Raw genomic sequence first — 17,799 nt, forward strand, 5'->3', positions numbered from 1 at the left:
AGTAATGTATATCCAAAGCATGTATTATTAAAGACGCTTAAAAACTTGTTAAGTCAACGTACTTTCCCCCCATTTCAACCATACAAAACCCATGTCCAACAATTTGCGACGACATTTTTATGTAATCCCTGAGACAATAAAATAGGATAAATTTAACCGTTACTGGAAGCAAAGAAGGTGTAAGCAAGAGGCTGAGAAATAAATGTTTTATGTTCTTATATGGTTCGTTTTAAAAATAAAACGTATACTCTAATTGCCTTTAACAACCTTTTATCCAGTCCTCATATAGTGTTTTGTACAACATGATCTCTTGTGCTTTGATAGAACAAACGTACTTTTTTTAAAATCATTCTTGCTGCCATGGTGATGTTACGGCGGAGAGATATCGCATCAAAAACGTAATCCATTTTTGTTATGATGATTGTTTGTTAGTATTTAGCATTTAAACAATTTGGTTGTCTTTGTGCTGTCGCAAAGCAATTATTCAAGCATAAAATCTTAAAATTGATCTCTTTTAATTGGCTCGTATTGCCGTTATATCGTAAGCGTGGACCTTGAAACCACATATGGATCTAAAATCAGTCATATTTCAAAAAACACTTTTCAAAATATTTCACAAGATTGGTTTCACCAACCCTTATGTTTTCTTTGGTTGAAAAACATTTTTGATATTTACTTTGCTCGATAGTAAAAAGCGGTATTCCTTTAAGCAGATGCGACAACGCCTACTTTGTATTATCATCATAATTAGAAGTCATCGAGGCATGTCACCTTGATGACCTCAGCTTAATCTTTTTCACGTATGTTAAGAGAATATTGGAAATCTTGTTCATATATGATGTTTTTTATCATCCGCCATTATGACATGGTTATATTTTACACCCGTATAATAAAATACAGTCGTGACAGGGCGAAAAAAAATCACAAACTAACGACAAATGTGCGATATTAATTCAACACCTCAATACAAAAACAATATCTAGATTTATAATAAAAAAATTAATTCGATAAAGAATGGGAGCAATAAAATCTGCATATCTGATTGGTCGATAATTTTCAAAGCTGGGCTGTCTTATTGTCCTCTTTAAATGCACAGTGAATAAAAATGATTATATACGAATGCTAAAAAGTAACTCGGGAGTTGGCTGTAAGTGTGTGACTGAAAAAGTGTACACATCGCTCTGTTCAACTATAAAGCGCTTCTGCAAACAGATTTTACGAATTTGTTAGAGTACATTATGTCGGACGTTGACCCGATGCAATACCTGCGGGTGGACCCCGCGCAGATGATGAAGGAGCAGGCGAAAACTTTTGATGCTAAAAAATGGGTTTGGGTACCTGTTTCGGGTGCAGATGGGTATGAAGCCGCAATGGTGAAAAGTGCATCAGGTGATTTGGTGACCGTGGAAACCCAGGGTGGGAAGGTGAGAAAAAACTTGTGTACTTGCTCCTAAGGAGTTGTTTTTGAGGTTATGAAAAATTTATAAATTAGTATTTATAACAAATCGGTTAAAATTCGTTTTATCTTTTGTAATAAGAATGATTCTTGACGCATGTGGAACTCTGTAAACTTAAAATCGTGCTTCTCTTTTTTTAGACCTTGGATGTCAAGAAAGAGGAGTGTGATCAAATGAACCCTCCTAAGTACGAAAAATGTGCAGACATGGCCTCACTTACCTACTTAAACGAAGCTAGTGTTTTATACAATTTAAAAGCAAGATATGTGACTGGTTTGATTTACGTGAGTACATCAAATTTCTTGTTTGTTTTTTTCCAGCTCCCTCTATTAATTAAGGATCTACTCTCCTACGCAGACCTTTAAATATTAATTCTGTTTACACCAGAAAATCTGATGATATAACATCACTATGATGGTAAAACTTAATCAAAGATTTCATGTTTGAGCTGGAATAGCAAGTTTACAATTCATAACATTTCCAAAGACATAGAATATTTTAATAAAAAAGTAAAATATAATAAGAATATATTGAAAAAAACTTTTAAAAATTCCATTGTTGTTTTTGCGTGTTAAGTCCACTGTTTGCTTCTGTTATCAATCATTATTTTTAATTGCTCGATCATGCACGGCAATTAAAAAAGTTGCAAAGAGCAGCGAAGTGTAATTAGCTCAATTATGAACTAATTGATCTGGACTGCACAATCTCTGATTAAAGGTTATGATTGACAAGTAAATCTTTTGATGTGGCTTTTATAAAAAATGTTACTCCAATTCAAACAAATAGAACTATACGTCATAAATAATACTTCTTATATCACCCTCGATTCCAGGCTATTGTTGTTCTGTAAAAGCAAATGTTGTTTACAAAGAGCCTCGCCTTAGTTGTTTATAAAAGTGTATAATATACACAATTTTCGTGCATTTGATACATCACACAGTATCACAAAATCATTATTTTCTTTTCCACTTTAAGATAAGAGAGAGAGAAAGATTAAGCATGAAATTTAACGTCGGCTATTCTTTATGCACATTTTTCCCTGTCATGTCGGCGGCATACACTAAAGAAGAAAAAGATGAAAGAATGTTTTGGTTTTAAATAAGAACCTCTAATATTAAAATACCGTTGGAGAAATCCTACAAACCTAATAGATCGGATTAGGTACTCAATTTTCAAAATACAGTTGAATACCAATGGGTGGGAAAAAAATTAAAAAAATAGTAAATGAAGTCGATCCTTTAAAAATAATTTAAATATCACAAAACATTATTGTATTTTATTGCCTAGCATAATGCAAGAAGGATGCAAAATATCTAAAATGTGAAAAAAAAATTAACAAAACATTTGAACATTTTTTTTTAAATTTGATGTCTATATTATAATAACCGTATACGTCTGTCTGTCTGTCACGCAAAATGGTAGCTTAGCTGCGCAAAAGCGAGAAGCACGCAATCCGGTATAAAAAGTACGGCCGAACCCGTGTATTTTCCACGGGCTAACGACTAGTATTGATATATTGCTGGATAATATAGTTGCAAATGGTTGTTAACCAGTAGAAAGAAAGTTTTTCTTTATCCTTTTTCATGGTGCCTTATTTTGTATAATTCCAAACACTAAATCAAAGGGACTTGTTGAATATAAGGATTCTAATCGAATATTTCTGCGAATACTGTATATGCTTTAAAAAACTTCACAGCAACATTGGGGGTTAGGGTGTGGATGTAGTAAATGTAAGTCTGCCCCTTAAAAATAATTTAAACATGACATAACATTAGCGCATTATTATTGCCTAACATATTGCAAGGAAGTTACAAAATATCTAAAAAGTGAAAATTTTCCTTAACAAAACTCGTGGACGTTTCTTTAAAATTTGATATATTGCTGGCTCAAATATCAAATCTTTAACTTTTACCGTCATAGTGGTGTTATATCATCAGATTCTCTAGTGTGAAAAGAATTACTTCTACGAATACTCGAATGTGTCTTGTTATATGCTTTACAAAAGCTTCAAAAAAGCAATGATACTGTCTCCTTTCCTCCAGTATTCCACAGTTTTTGCTTCAATTTAAACATCTATTTTTTCTTTCATTTATTTGTAGACATACTCTGGTTTGTTTTGCGTCGCTGTGAATCCCTATAGGCGTCTACCAATTTACACAGATGAGGTCATCAAAATGTATCGTGGAAAACGAAGACCAGAAATGCCACCTCACATTTTCGCTGTGGTTGATACAGCTTATCAAGACATGTTAACTGAGCACGAAAACCAGTCAATGTTGATCACGTAAGTCCAAGTACCTACAGGTGTTGCGTTGTATTAAAAGTTTTAGTCTAAAAGAAGTTCAAGAAGTGCTCCTCATACACACACTAGCAACCGCCCAATTTACGAGACTTAACAGGGAAGCGTAGTACCAATCTCCCTTCCAGGACTCCTTTTTCCCTGTCTAATATGTGACGACTTTTTTCTATGCTACGTATCAGAAAACAAGAATTAGCCCTGGGAACGAGATTTGCAGCCTATATTTTTTTATAAGCACGCACGCTAGAACAACAATACTGGTCGAAAAATTGAAAATTCTTTGTATATTCTGCCATTTCTTAAAATGTTTAAAATTAATACCAAGCTATAAAATTAAGAACATTTCAAGATCACTACAAAGAAGGTTCAACCCGCTAAAAATCTTTTTCATATGTTTGACCTAAAAATTAATATTTTTCTATATTGTCTTTTCAGTAAAAAAAGTAAAATCAATAAAATTTTATCCCTACCATTGTTCTTATTTCGTTCTTAATTTTCAGCCTTTTCCAACCTCATTGTTCTTATAAATTGTTCTTATCGGGGAATAAGTGTGCGGCAACACTTATTTGAAATATCCTGAGCATGTGACAAAAAGGTCGAAATTTCAATGAATTAGTACTACTTTTTCTGAGTAAGAAAATTGTTTTTAGAAAATATACCAAACAAAGTCAAAAAAAGCTAATAAAAATGCAGATCTGTCCCTCTCAGTGAACTGCAACATCTCTCATAGACATCCTCGTCCCTAGGGGCTTTTGCCTTTTTGACATTAGCCGCCAAGTAAGCGCTAGCGGCTTTGACATAGGCAAGACACCCTGGGGACAAGTATGCTCTCATTGATTGAACGTATGTGTATTTTTTTTATTGATCTATCTTTTCAGAGGTGAGTCTGGCGCAGGCAAAACTGAAAACACAAAAAAGGTTATTCAGTACATTGCCAAAGTCGCAGGTGTGGAGAAGAAACATAAGGCGGTGAGTCTGTTACACCAAACCTATTTTCACAAAACCTATTTTCACAAAAGTTCTGATCAATAGTGACGTGTATGTCAACTTTGTTCTTTGTGGAGTCTAACCTTCTTCACAGGATAGAAAACATTTCTTTAAAGTATGGATACTAGCCCTATGTTTTATCGTAATACTGTACTAATGAGATTATTTTTATCTTTTATTTCTTTATTCATTCATTCATTCATTCATTCATTTATTCATTCATTCATTTACTTATTCAAACACCATTCATATCAACCAACAAATCACATAGGAGGAGACACAGGCTGCATCAGCAGGTTCCATGGTAAAGGGAGATTTGGATGAACAAGTCGTGCAAGCTAACCCGCTCTTGGAAGCGTTTGGGAACGCCAAAACAACAAGAAACAACAACTCCTCCCGTTTCGTAAGTGCAACCATGCACGGCGTTAACAAACATTTCGTTTGTTAAAAGCCTTGGTTGAACACAACAAGTTGCAATGTTAAGATGGAATAACATCGCTACAAGAATGTGTTCTAACTTTCACACAAACCGCACCACATTTCCATCTTAAGTCGTTAAAATTCAATAATTTTGTATTCGTTTAAAATCGCATTCATTTCAATAATAATTAAATTCGATAATCCAACATGAATTTAATAGGACGATGTGCGTCAAGACAGTCGATCTTTGGATGAACAAGTCGTAGAGGCTAATCCACTTTTGGAAGCTTTTGGTAACGCCAAAACAACGAGAAATAACAATTCCTCACGATTCGTAAGTTGCACCCACTATATGCTTTGGCTTGTAAACACAAAATCCCTGACATACATCAGGGGCATCGGTTGATGTGTGTCTTACGAGCTTTGAAGCATTGTTACACTGAACTTAAGTGAGTTTCCATTTGGAAATTCTGCTGTGTTGTTACTTGTGCGTCGATTTTATAGTTTGTCATCGAGTATACGACTTTTAAAACTTGTTCCTATATAAGGGATTTTTAGATTCTGCATTATTTATTTTCTTTTTAATCTCGACACAAACAGTAAAACTGACGTCATAAGTAACATTTTGTCATCAGTTAAAGAAAAATTTTGATCAGATATTTACCTATTGTTATTATTCTATAACATGATGATTTTTTCTCATCGAGAATTTTTTAACTGATAAAATTGTTGCACTACATAGTATAACTTTTGGTTTGTATACCTGCACCAATACCACATTACGGTAGCTTATTTTATATATGAACCACTTTTTAGGATTATATACCCAAAAGTGATCATCCACTTCGAACCGTAGCTGCCATGCTGTCTGCTGGCATTTATATTTTTTTTTTAAAAAAAATGTTTTGGCTGTCTTTCAAAATATAAATGATAGCTCCGGTTAACAGCCCGGTTTAACTGTGGATTATACACTATTGGCGTAACACTCACGCACTAGCCATGTTGGTTAGCATTTCCAAGTGTTTTCCATCGTGTAGAAATCACTTGAGAAATGTAGGTATATATTAGAACTGAAAAACAAATTCCTTATATCTAGGGTAAATTCATTCGATGTCACTTTTCTCAAACTGGCAAACTAGCCGGTGCCGATATTGAATCATGTAAGTTTAAAAGTTTTACTCCCCGAAGTATTTCGCGCGATAACTCGTTACCAGTCCGTTTTGTTCCAGCGAATAGTTTAATTGTTGTACAGTACGTGCTTGTGTTGTTGATAATGGTGTGCTTATGTTCAGATTTGCTCGAGAAAAATCGTGTGGTACATCAAGGCGCAGCCGAAAGAAATTATCACATTTTTTATCAACTGCTGTATGCTTCTGATGATGAGGCGTTACAAAAACTATGTTTGCTCTCACGAAAACCTGAGGATTATACCTACCTGGCAGAGGGTGTACCTTCCGTAGATGCTATTGATGATAATCAAGAGTATAAAGACACTGTGGTGAGTACTAAAAAGCGCTCTGGAGGAAAGTGTGTGTTTGATAGTACCTTAAGGAAATAACTTTTTTGCGGGTATTTAATGTCAGAATTTTCTGGAAAGTTGCGCGGAATTATTTTTGAAAAAAAACACAAAAAAAAGCAGTTTAACAACGCAAAACCTTTAAGTAATTTTTGAAATATGTAATATATGAATTCGTCGACTATAAAACTCACAGAAAACAAAAAAAATAGTCATATTAAACCAGTGTAAATAAAATTACGCTCTTTTTAGCCTTTCGAAATAATTTATTAGCCTTGAACGAGTTCATTGTTTATAGTTCTATAACAACAGTTGTGCATAAACAAGAATATAGTTAACTTTTGGCGGGATTAACTTTTGCATTACTGTGCTGAGGCTTCCGTCGACTCAATTTTGCGAACTTGGAAAATTTAATCTATAGAGAAAATTAAAAATTAAAAATCACAGAATCTTTATTCAAAATCAATGTCATGGTTTTATTTCTCTAGAATGCTATTGAAGTTTTGGGATTCAGCGAAGAGGAAAAAATGTCCATGTTTAAAATTTGTGCCGCCATCTTGAATTTCGGTAACATGAAGTTCAAACAAAAAGCTCGAGATGAGCAGGCTGAAGTCGTCGATCCAGCCGGTAAGCGAAAAAAAATTTTTTTTCACACTCAACAAAACAGGTGGCAGATTGTTTGACCAAATTTAGATACAATTACTTATAAAGGAATAAGAAAGGTACATGTTCATTTTTTCCTTTTCTTTTTAGACGGAGAGCGTGTAGGGTATTTACTCGGTATACCAGTCGGAGAATTCCACAAATCCTTAGTTAAGCCGAAAGTGAAAGTCGGAAACGATTTTGTCAACAAAGGTCAAAACGTCACTCAAGTGACGTATGCTGTGGCTGCTTTATCAAAAGCATTATTTGAACGCATGTTTTGGTGGATCGTTACTCGTGTAAACAAAGCCTTAGACACAAAAGAAAGACGCTCGTATTTCATTGGTGTGTTGGATATTGCAGGCTTTGAAATTTTTGAGGTACACACTTTTTTACAAGAATAGTTTTGTAAGAACATGAGCCTCAGATTTTGCCGGAAAAACGGAAACAAAATAAGAACAGCTTCGGGTTCAAATTATTGTTTTTAAACTAAGAACAACGTTGGTCTGAATTTTCAATAAAATAAAAAGAATCCAAGATAATTTTTTTTAAGCTACCGACATTTGTTTTATTTGCGATCGTTTCTTCTCTCACCTACAATTACCGCCCACCCACTTTCCTAGGGATTTTAACTTTTGGATTTTGGATGAAGTCAAAAATGCCTGGGAGCGGGGGTTGATGACTGCAAAATTCTGAAGTTTTGTTTGTCATTTAAAACGATCTGAAAATCAAGGGTTAGCTTTTATATATTATGATCCTCACTTGGCTCTTCTTAATTTCTTTTAAAAGGGACGTACTAAGTGAAGGGTTGTCGTATAAATTAAGTGAATATTTTGTTGAATGAAAAAATGTCGAGTCTGGCAAAATGTTGGTTTATCTTTTTAGTACAACTCTTTCGAACAATTATGTATCAATTTAACGAACGAAAAACTCCAGCAGTTTTTCAATCATCACATGTTCGTGTTGGAGCAAGAAGAGTACAAAAAAGAAGGAATCCATTGGGAATTCATTGATTTTGGCATGGATCTCGAACAAACCATTGAGCTTATTGAAAAGGTACGTCAAATCCATCTTTTTCACGTCCTTACATATCTACGTGCACAAAATGCACCTTAGACGCATGGGTGTATATGTTTGGGCTATATTCTTGATGTTTCAGTAATTTCTTTAAAAAAACAAAGAAACCTAACGCTATTTTATAGCCTGAAAATGTTTTTCAATGAAAGTTCTGTAGGAACATGTTGAATTACTTCATTATTTTACGAATTATCTGCATTTTGAGCCTGTGCTTTTCTGTCCTTTTCTTTTTCAATCTACAGTACCCCTTTCTACAGACTCCAATTTGTACACTCTCCTCCACAAAATAAATCTGTTGCAACCCTTCATCAAACACTAACGCGATGCTCTTCTAGTGTAATCGATGTGATGCCACACCCTTTGTTGGGATATATATTTGCCATCGTTCCCCTTCCACTTGGTGACATCACATTTTTTATTATTCTAGCCTATGGGTATCTTTGCAATGCTTGAAGAAGAATGCATCGTCCCAAAAGCAAGTGAACAGACGTACTTGCAGAAATTACACAAACAACATGGTAACAATAAGTCATACACCAAACCAACGCCAAAACAAACCAAATCAGGTGGAGGAGACTTCATACTCCATCACTATGCTGGTTCCGTCGGTTACAGTGTAGCCAATTGGTTGGAAAAGAACAAGGATCCAATCAATGAACACACCGCACAGTTGTTTTCTAAAGCCACCGATGCTTTAGTTTCGCTCTTCTTCCAAGATTATAATCCAGACAGTAAGTTTGACTATGTATTTGTTGCTTTTCTCTTTTCTAGTGATAAGAAAGCACTAACTAAACGGACAATATAAAAACAAACAAACATAAAAATTTAAGTTAAACTAACTAAAGAAAGAATCCGAAAATTCAATCTCTAATACTTAAGTACGTTAAATTTAAATATCTGTCGTGCAAGAACAAACATAAACATTGAAGTTGTACTCCTTTAGTTACCGGTGGACGAAGAAAAGGTAGCGCCTTCCAAACTGTGAGTTATCGCCACAAAGAACAACTGAAGAATTTGCTGAACACTCTTGGCATGACCCAACCACATTTCGTGCGATGTATTATCCCGAATGAAAATAAACAACCTGGTCAAGTTGAGGGAACATTAGTTCTTCATCAGTTGAGATGTAATGGTGTCCTGGAAGGTATACGTATTTGCAGAAAAGGTTTCCCGTCTCGAATGTTGTTCCAAGACTTTAGACAGAGGTATATTATCATTGCATATCTTCTCATTCTGTCGACGATTGTAAAGTTAGTATTGTAACGTAGTTTCGATAATGCTCGTTTTATGGTTCTAAAAGTTGGGCTAAATGGAGGTAGTAAATAACAACACCTGATGTTAAACCCGTATACACTTTTATATTTAGATATCAAATCCTCGCTGCTTCAGCTATCCCATCCGGATTTATTGATGGAAAAGTAGCCGCAGAAAAATTAGTCGAGGCACTTCAACTCGATCAAAGTGAATATCGGGTCGGAACAACTAAAGTGTTTTTCCGTGCCGGTATTGTGGGAGAACTGGAAGATATGCGAGATGAAAGATTGTCGAAGATCATTTCTCAATTCCAAGCTTACTGCAAGGGACATCTTATGCGTCTTGAATATAAAAAAATGTGTGACCAAAGGTAAACCTTTTGTCGCCATTATTGGTACATTTTAACGTCCACGATTCTAAGGCGCGAACTGTGTTGATCTTCATTTTTGTATTGTATTCATTCAAACTCGTCTTCGTTCTAGAATTGGTTTGGCGGTCATTCAAAGAAACGTTCGTAAATTTTTGTTTTTGCGAAACTGGACTTGGTGGAAGCTGTACATCAAGGTGCAACCTCTTCTCAGTATCGCTCGAGCTGAAGACGAGATGAAAGAAAAGGAAGAAGCACTGGCCAAAGCGTTAGAACAAGCTAAAGTAGACGAAGAAAATCGAAAACAAATGGAAACTCAACTGACTGATACCATTGCTGAGAAGGAGAAGATCTTCGCTGAATTGCAAGCTGAAACAGATAGGTTGATTGTAGCTGAAGACAAACTAATGCAAACACAAGCAATTAAGGTAAGCTACATCAATTTACGCTCCACTAATTTTACCAAACACCAGGTTAGTGCTCCACAAATTTTAATAAAAGTCAGGCTAGTGCTCCACTAATTTTACTGAACACAAGGCTAGTGCTCCACTAACTTTGCTAAACACTAGGCTGTTGCTCCACAAATTTAATAAGAACTAAGCTGTTGGTCTACAAATTTTACTGAGGCTAGGCTGGTGCGAATCCAAAAACCAGGCGCTGGTGGTTCAAGAATATTTCACGAATATTATTCAAATATTGTCTAGGATAAGCTTGAAGCGAGCTTGAATGAAGCTTTAGAGAAACTGGATGGTGAGGAACACTCAGTCACAGTGTTGGAAGAAAAAATAACTGAGGCTGAAGACAAAATTGAGGAAATGCAAAACCAAGCTGAAGAACTACAATCCAACATCACCCGAGTGAGTAATATTCAAAATGTTGAGTGTTTTTTTTATATCATGTCGTGCAATCTCTTCGTGTCTTTCTTGCAGCTTGAATCTGAGAAAACGAGTCGAGACAAACAAATTGACGCTTTAAACGAAGACATTTTAAAACAAGATGAAGCCATTGCCAAACTAGGAAAGGACAAAAAAGGTTTAGAAGACAACCTACAAGAACGTACTGAACAATTGCAGGCTGCTGAAGACAAATGTAACAGTTTGAACAAAGCAAAAAGCAAGGCGGACGCTGCATTGAAAGAAGTAAGAAAAGTTTTTTTAATTCAACTTTGTCACCACTTTCTTTAACAACTCTAATCCTGACCAAAAAACCATTTATAGTTCTTTTTAAAGCAGAAAAGCAGGTATTAAAGGAAGTCTTCTATTTTACATGTTTCACCATTTAGACTGAGCATTCATTAAAAAAAGAGAAAGAAGCAAAGGCTAAAATTGAAAAGGAGAAAAGAAAAGCAGAACAAGATCTTAAAGATAGTAGAGAGAAGCTTGAAAACACTGAGATGGAGCTCAAGAACGCCAATGAAACTGTAGCCAAGTAAGCGAGACCTATTTGCTTCCAAAGTAACTTCAGCTTTAACTTTTGATCGAGTTAATCAATTTTTGAATGTTCCTAAAACTTTGTTACTTAATAATACAGAGTGGTAGTATAAGACATTTTATTTCCATCAGTATTAAAAAATGATGATACATCAGAATATTTTAATGTCAAATAATAAATAAAAGAATTTAATTGTAAACACAATTCTGCGCCATCTTTAATTTTAAGGGGCCAAAAAGTAGGAAAATAATACTTTAGTGAAAACAACCAACATTAAAACAGTGTAGCTTTTCAATAACTTTGTTCTTTCTTATGTAGACGAGAAAAGTCGATCAAAGATTTAGAAGAAGCAAAGGATAACCAAGAAAATATGATTAAACAACTGCAAAAGAAAATACAAGAATTGTTAGCCCGCATTGATGAATTAGAAGAAGAATTGGAAAACGAACGCAAACTTCGACAAAAAGTTGAAATGGCGCGAAAAGATTTAGAAGCACAAATAGAGGAATTGCAAGATCAAGTAGAAGCAGCGGGAGGTGCGACCACAGCCCAGGTAGGTGTCACACTATCTTTAATATATAAAATGAGTGTATTTTTACGATCTATGAAGACTTTTGTAATCTTCATACTTTAAGCTTGAAGTGAGTAAGAAGAGAGAAAATGAAGTGAACCGATTAAGAAAAGAAATTGAAGATCTGAACGCCGCTAATGAGGCTGCAATGCAGTCAGCTAAAAGTAAAGCGAGTGCTGCCATTGGCGAGGCTCAAGATGAACTCGAGGCTGTCAAAAAAGGGAAAGCGAAGTAAGTGATTATGTCAGGCGTTAAACAGTCATTTGGATGAACATTGTAGACGGGTCAGTCCGCACAGAACAAGTAAACATAGCTAGCATGCATTCAACAATGCCCTTAACACATTCCTTCTCATGTCTTTACTAATTTAAACATTTGTCAAAAATAACTTTAGATCTGATAAAGAAAAAGCTAACGCTATTGCTGAGTTGGACGATGTGCATTCGCAGTTGGAACAAGTTAAAAAACAGAAAACGAATAGCGACAAGAACAATCGCATGTTAGAAGACCAACTCAATGAATTGCGCGGGAAAGTGTCGCAGCTTGAAGATGATCTCTCATCGTCTGAACAAAGAAATAGTAAAGTTTCTGGAGAGTCGGCAGGTGTCGCTAAACAGTTGGAAGATGCTGAACATAAGCTAGGAATGGCTACAAAACAGATCAAATCACTGGAGGCAGCTCTCGCTGAAGCCAAATCATCTGCCGATGACGAATCTAGGGTAAGAATTTATACAAAGTTGACAATAAAGCAAAAAAGAAGTGACCGTAACATTGATTTCATTTATAGTATTGTTTGAACAAGTGTAATTAATTTTTATAGTATGCTCGGTAGTATACGTAATCGGTTGAATGCTCTCCACCGTAGGGTAAACATGACAACCATCAAAAACTACAAAACGCTTTGTCAGAAATTGAAGCCTTGCAGGAGCAACTGGATGAAGAACAAGCTGCTCGGCAAGATATGCAGAACAAATTCTCACGTGCAAATGCTGACGCCCAACAATGGAAGAACAAATACGAGATGGACGGGGCAAATCGAGTTGAAGAACTTGAAGATGCTAAACGAAAGCTCGCCAATCGAGTTCAAGAAATGGAAGAAGCATTGGCTGCTGCTGAAAGCAAAGCGTCAAGTATGGAAAAAGTGAAGAACAGAATGAACGAAGAAGTAGAGGACTTACTGCTAGATCTCGAAAAGGTACTTTAATCTTTAATTCAAAACAAGAGCGTCTCAAACGACTTTTTTATCAAGTTACTGTACACTAAGATTAACTTTTGCAATTTCCAGTGATTTATTTTTGAAATACTTGTTTATTACGATTTTTATTGATTTATTTCAGGCGCAAGCTCAGGCCTCCAATTTGGAGAAGAAACAAAAGAAGGTTGACCAACAGATCAACGAATGGAAACTAAAATGTGACGAGATTCAAGCTGATCTCGACAAAGCACAACGAGATGCAAGAGGCTACTCCACCGAGGTGAGATCACTTGCGTGTTATGAGCACAAACGCGTGTTTTTATTGGGGAGAAATGTCATTTATCGTGAAAGACATGTTGTATTATTTGTAAACAAGGGAAATTATAAGGGAAGTGGAAATGAAAGATAAGGTCGCTCAATGAAGAGAGCTGCATAGTTGTGATAATTTATTTCTTTACTTTATTTACCAGCTTTTGAAAGTACGTACAGCCAGCGAAGATACGCTCGAGAAGTACGAATCTTTAAAGAAAGAAAATCGTGCTCTTCAAAGTACGTAAATCAAACCTTTGTTTTAACTTCATGTTTATTTTATATGGCTATTAAATCATTCTTTTTGGTTTGCTTTGTATAGATGAACTTCAAAGTGTCACTGAGCAGCTCACTGACGGTGGCAAAAATAGTGCCGAAATGGACAAACTTCGAAGAAAACTTGGAATGGAAAATGAAGAATTACAAATAGCACTTGAAGAAGCCGAAGCTGCGCTGGAACAAGAAGAGGGAAAACTTCTGAAGGTTCAACTAGAACTAACCCAGCTTAAACAATCAACTGATCGAAAAATGAGCGAGAAAGACGAAGAGTTAGAAAACCTACGCAAGAATCACCAACGCCAAATGGAAAGCCTTCAAAGCACCATCGATTCAGAATCACGCGCAAAGGCTGAACAACAAAAGTTAAGGAAAAAACACGATTCAGACATGGTCGATCTTGAGTCACAGCTAGAAGCTGCAGTGAGGAATTCAACTGACTATCAAAAGCAACTGAAAAAGCTGCAAGCTCAAATTAAGGTGACGCATAAAAATTTCAGTTTTTATTTTCGAACGATGAGGAAAAACTTCAGAAAACTTTCCCCATTTTTTTTGTTCCACTATCCGAAAGGAATTCAAATATTATCAAATTATATCTAAGAAAATAAACTGGTAGATCTCATGAATGATTCTCTTGCACCTCAGGAGCTGCAAGCACTTCTCGATGACGAATCACGTGGTCGTGATGACATGCGAGATTCTGCGGGCCGCTCGGAACGACGAGCTAACGAGCTGGCCGTTCAACTCGATGAAGCAAAAGTTGCACTTGAGCAAGCAGAACGTGCACGAAAGTTGGCTGAAAACGAAAAGTCCGAGAATTCCGACCGTGTTGCTGAATTACAAGCGATGTACAACAACGTTTCAAATGCGAAGAGAAAGGCGGAAGGGGATTATCATGCTCTGCAGGAAGAACTAGAAGATTTAGAAAATGATGCCAAGGCGTCTGAAGAAAAAGCGCAACGAGCAGCAGCTGAGGTTTCTCGAATGATGAGTGAATTAAACAGCGCTCAAGACACTGCTTCGACAGCTGAGAAATCGAGACAAATGTTAAGCAAGCAAGTCGCTGACTTACAATCCCGACTGGAAGACGCTGAAGCGCAAGGCGGTAAAGGATTAAAGAACCAAATCCGAAAACTTGAACAACGAGTATGTTAATAATTTATCTTCAAGCACCAACAATCTAAAACTTCTGTTTAACCTTTAGAATGTGTATCCGTTTTTGAGACGACCCCTTTTTTCAGTCAAAAATAATTTGCTCTCTAAAATATGAAATGCCATTGGCTAATAAGAAAAAGACCGAGATGGTTGGCGCTTGTCCAGTCAAGCTTATTTTCCAGCTTATCTTCTAGCTTACATAAACTTCCAGACTTTCGCCCGATGTTCGCACGTATATCTACGCGTTTCGCGCACTGAAGGTTAAAACAACACCACCGCAGTGATAAATTTTAGAGATGCTTTAAAAGATAGCAAAGAAACAAGATTACACTATATCTTTAATTTAGATCATGGAATTGGAAAGCGATGTTGACACTGAAGCACGTAAAGGTGCGGACGCCATTAAATTAGCGCGAAAGAGCGAAAAGAAGGTGAAAGAACTCGCTTTCCAAGTTGAAGACGAACACAAAGCAGCAGAACGTGCTCAAGATACTGCTGATAAGATAAATCAAAAGTTGAAGAAGATGAGAATTCAATTAGAAGAGGCTGTAAGTAGTTTGTGTTTGATACATCTGTCATTCTCGCTATAGTGGCAAGGGCAAAGGTTGGTCAAAGGTGGAACCTTTTCAGCGCAAGTGGGGACGTCTTCAGCGGAAGGTGAAACCTCTTCAGCAGAGGGAGGAGCCTTCTAGCAGGAGGAAGGATCTTTCAGCCGAAGGAGGGACCTCTCCAGGTGTACAATTTGTAACAAACATGTATTGCTTCTTCAAGGAACAACAAAATAGCATGTGGCAATCGAAGTACAAGAAAGCTGCAGTAGAACTCGAAGATGCTGAAGAGCGATGTGAAGCGGCTGAAGCAGCGTTGCAGAAAGCAAGACAGCGAGCTAGAGGTGCATCTGGGACAACAACACGAGGGGTGAGTGCTCGTATATTCTTCAAAAAATGCTTGGCATATTTCCTGTAGCAGAATATAATCTATGAAAGTGCCAAAATAGATATTTCTCGTTGTAAAGGAACACGAAATCATGTCTTCTGACATGAGTGAGTTACATGACAACATAATATGTTCTAGGTCTCCGCAGCAACGTCCAGAGCACGATCCAGATTACGAACACCTACCAGCGAGGATTAAATTGCACGTACAGGGGTAATCATGCACAATACGTTAAATTAATATCACTAGCCCACCTCCCTGGCTCATATCTGACATAATGTTAAATATGAAGTACTGGGTATGAGGTGGATTAACTTTAAATAGCTCTAGGTAGCAAATATAATTATTAACCGATCTTTGAACTCGTTCTCAGTTCCTTTTAACACAATGAAACGTCTAGAATGAGTTTAGACGTGTAACGTACCCTGACTCCAAAAAATGTAATAAATTACATGTTTTTTTTAATTCAGGCCAGCCGAGCACCAAGTCAGCCGAGAACACCACGGTCAAAGACTACTACTGGAGAAGATTAAGTTGGCTCTTAAAGAGAATTTTTTAAGCCTTCAAACTAGTAATTTTTAAAATTTTCTATTGTATCTTTATTTTATTAACTTATGTTTATAGCTTCTTTCAAGTCTGCAACAGGGATTCGAGTTGAAAAACTAGACACAGTTTGATATACAGCGTTTTGATAAAATGGGATACCTAACCGCCTCATCTTTTTGCATCCAAGCATGCGAATAAAGCGATTCCGCGCTCTTTTTTCAAAAAAGCATTTTTTTCCAGATTGCAGAAAACGCAACACGTAGTTTGTCTCTGTAAATATAATCTTTTTATTTTGACGTGGTCTGAGTGAATGTTTTATTCTTTTGTAAGTAGTATTTTTTTATGAATTTTAAAACTTGCTTTTGTACTTTTTTTAGCACTAAAAAAACGAATTTAAACATTTGACTCAATTCAATGACTACAACGTCCTGCTCAGGCCTCCACCGGTACATTTATGAGCGAAAAATTGACGAGGCTCATTTCTTTTCTGTCATAATCGCAGATACACCCACCAGTCATGCTAAGTTTGCAAGAAAACCCTCGCAGTTTTAACACATGTCGCCAGTAAAATCAGGACCAACCTCGTTCACAATGCATATTGCCTTCACAAACGCACTGCTCCGTTATAACGGAACAAGGATGAAATATTTCGAACGCAATTATTAAAGAAACCAGACGTTAGCCCGCAGAACAGTTCGCGGGAATTCGCCGTCACAATTATTTCGCGCACTGTTATTTCGCAAATCTGTTATGAACTTACTCTGCGGTAGTAATGTTCCCTGGAAAAATACACTTATAATAGGCAAGAAACCAGTATAAACTATATAAACATTTTTCTTTTTTCTTTTAACCTTATCGGACAAAACTTTGTCGGACAAAAGTGACATTTTTTTATTGACAAAAATTATGTCTGACGAAAAATTTTGTCCGACGAATAAATTTTTCCAAAAGCAAATTTTCTAATACTTTAAAAATGTACATTATATCTCGAAAACTCATATAGGTTATACTCTGTTGATAGAATTTCATAAGCAACCAACTGGTCCTTTTACAACAAAATTTATTGAAATTCATGCCAAGGACTCAAAATCTCACTGACTTGGAATGCTTTTTTTGACCTAATAATTGCCTTTCTCCTTCAGAATTCGAACTTATCGAGATTCAATCAACAACACTCAATTTAATCACAAGCATGAGCAAACCAAAAGTAAACGTTTTAGACAAAATGTATTGTTGTTATAAAAAACGTAAATGGTTCAAGATAAAAAAAATTTACAAAATAAATTCTGAATTTAAAAACAAACAAAAAATCACTTACAAAATCTTCTTAAAAGTTATTATTAAACTTTTTTTGTTTTGTT

General features: G+C 36.0%; 1 protein-coding gene across 1 annotated transcript; it reads left to right on the forward strand.

The window, feature by feature from the left end:
- The first annotated feature begins 1,116 nt into the window (after positions 1-1,116).
- Positions 1,117-16,838, forward strand: LOC130649617 (myosin heavy chain, striated muscle-like). Its single transcript, XM_057455941.1, has 29 exons — positions 1,117-1,424; positions 1,598-1,741; positions 3,557-3,741; positions 4,635-4,725; positions 5,384-5,497; positions 6,260-6,323; positions 6,456-6,661; positions 7,168-7,306; positions 7,433-7,701; positions 8,207-8,377; positions 8,826-9,129; positions 9,342-9,603; positions 9,765-10,022; positions 10,135-10,447; positions 10,724-10,876; positions 10,949-11,158; positions 11,302-11,447; positions 11,769-12,003; positions 12,086-12,252; positions 12,416-12,740; positions 12,887-13,216; positions 13,359-13,496; positions 13,687-13,765; positions 13,848-14,281; positions 14,447-14,947; positions 15,304-15,504; positions 15,728-15,874; positions 16,031-16,105; positions 16,363-16,838. Exons 1-28 carry the CDS (start codon positions 1,239-1,241, stop codon positions 16,088-16,090), a joined length of 5,832 nt encoding a protein of 1,943 aa, XP_057311924.1. The 5' UTR covers positions 1,117-1,238; the 3' UTR covers positions 16,091-16,105; positions 16,363-16,838.
- Positions 16,839-17,799: the final 961 nt, after the last annotated feature.

This window comes from Hydractinia symbiolongicarpus, chromosome 7, assembly GCF_029227915.1.
Source record: "Hydractinia symbiolongicarpus strain clone_291-10 chromosome 7, HSymV2.1, whole genome shotgun sequence".
Taxonomy (NCBI): domain Eukaryota; kingdom Metazoa; phylum Cnidaria; class Hydrozoa; order Anthoathecata; family Hydractiniidae; genus Hydractinia; species Hydractinia symbiolongicarpus.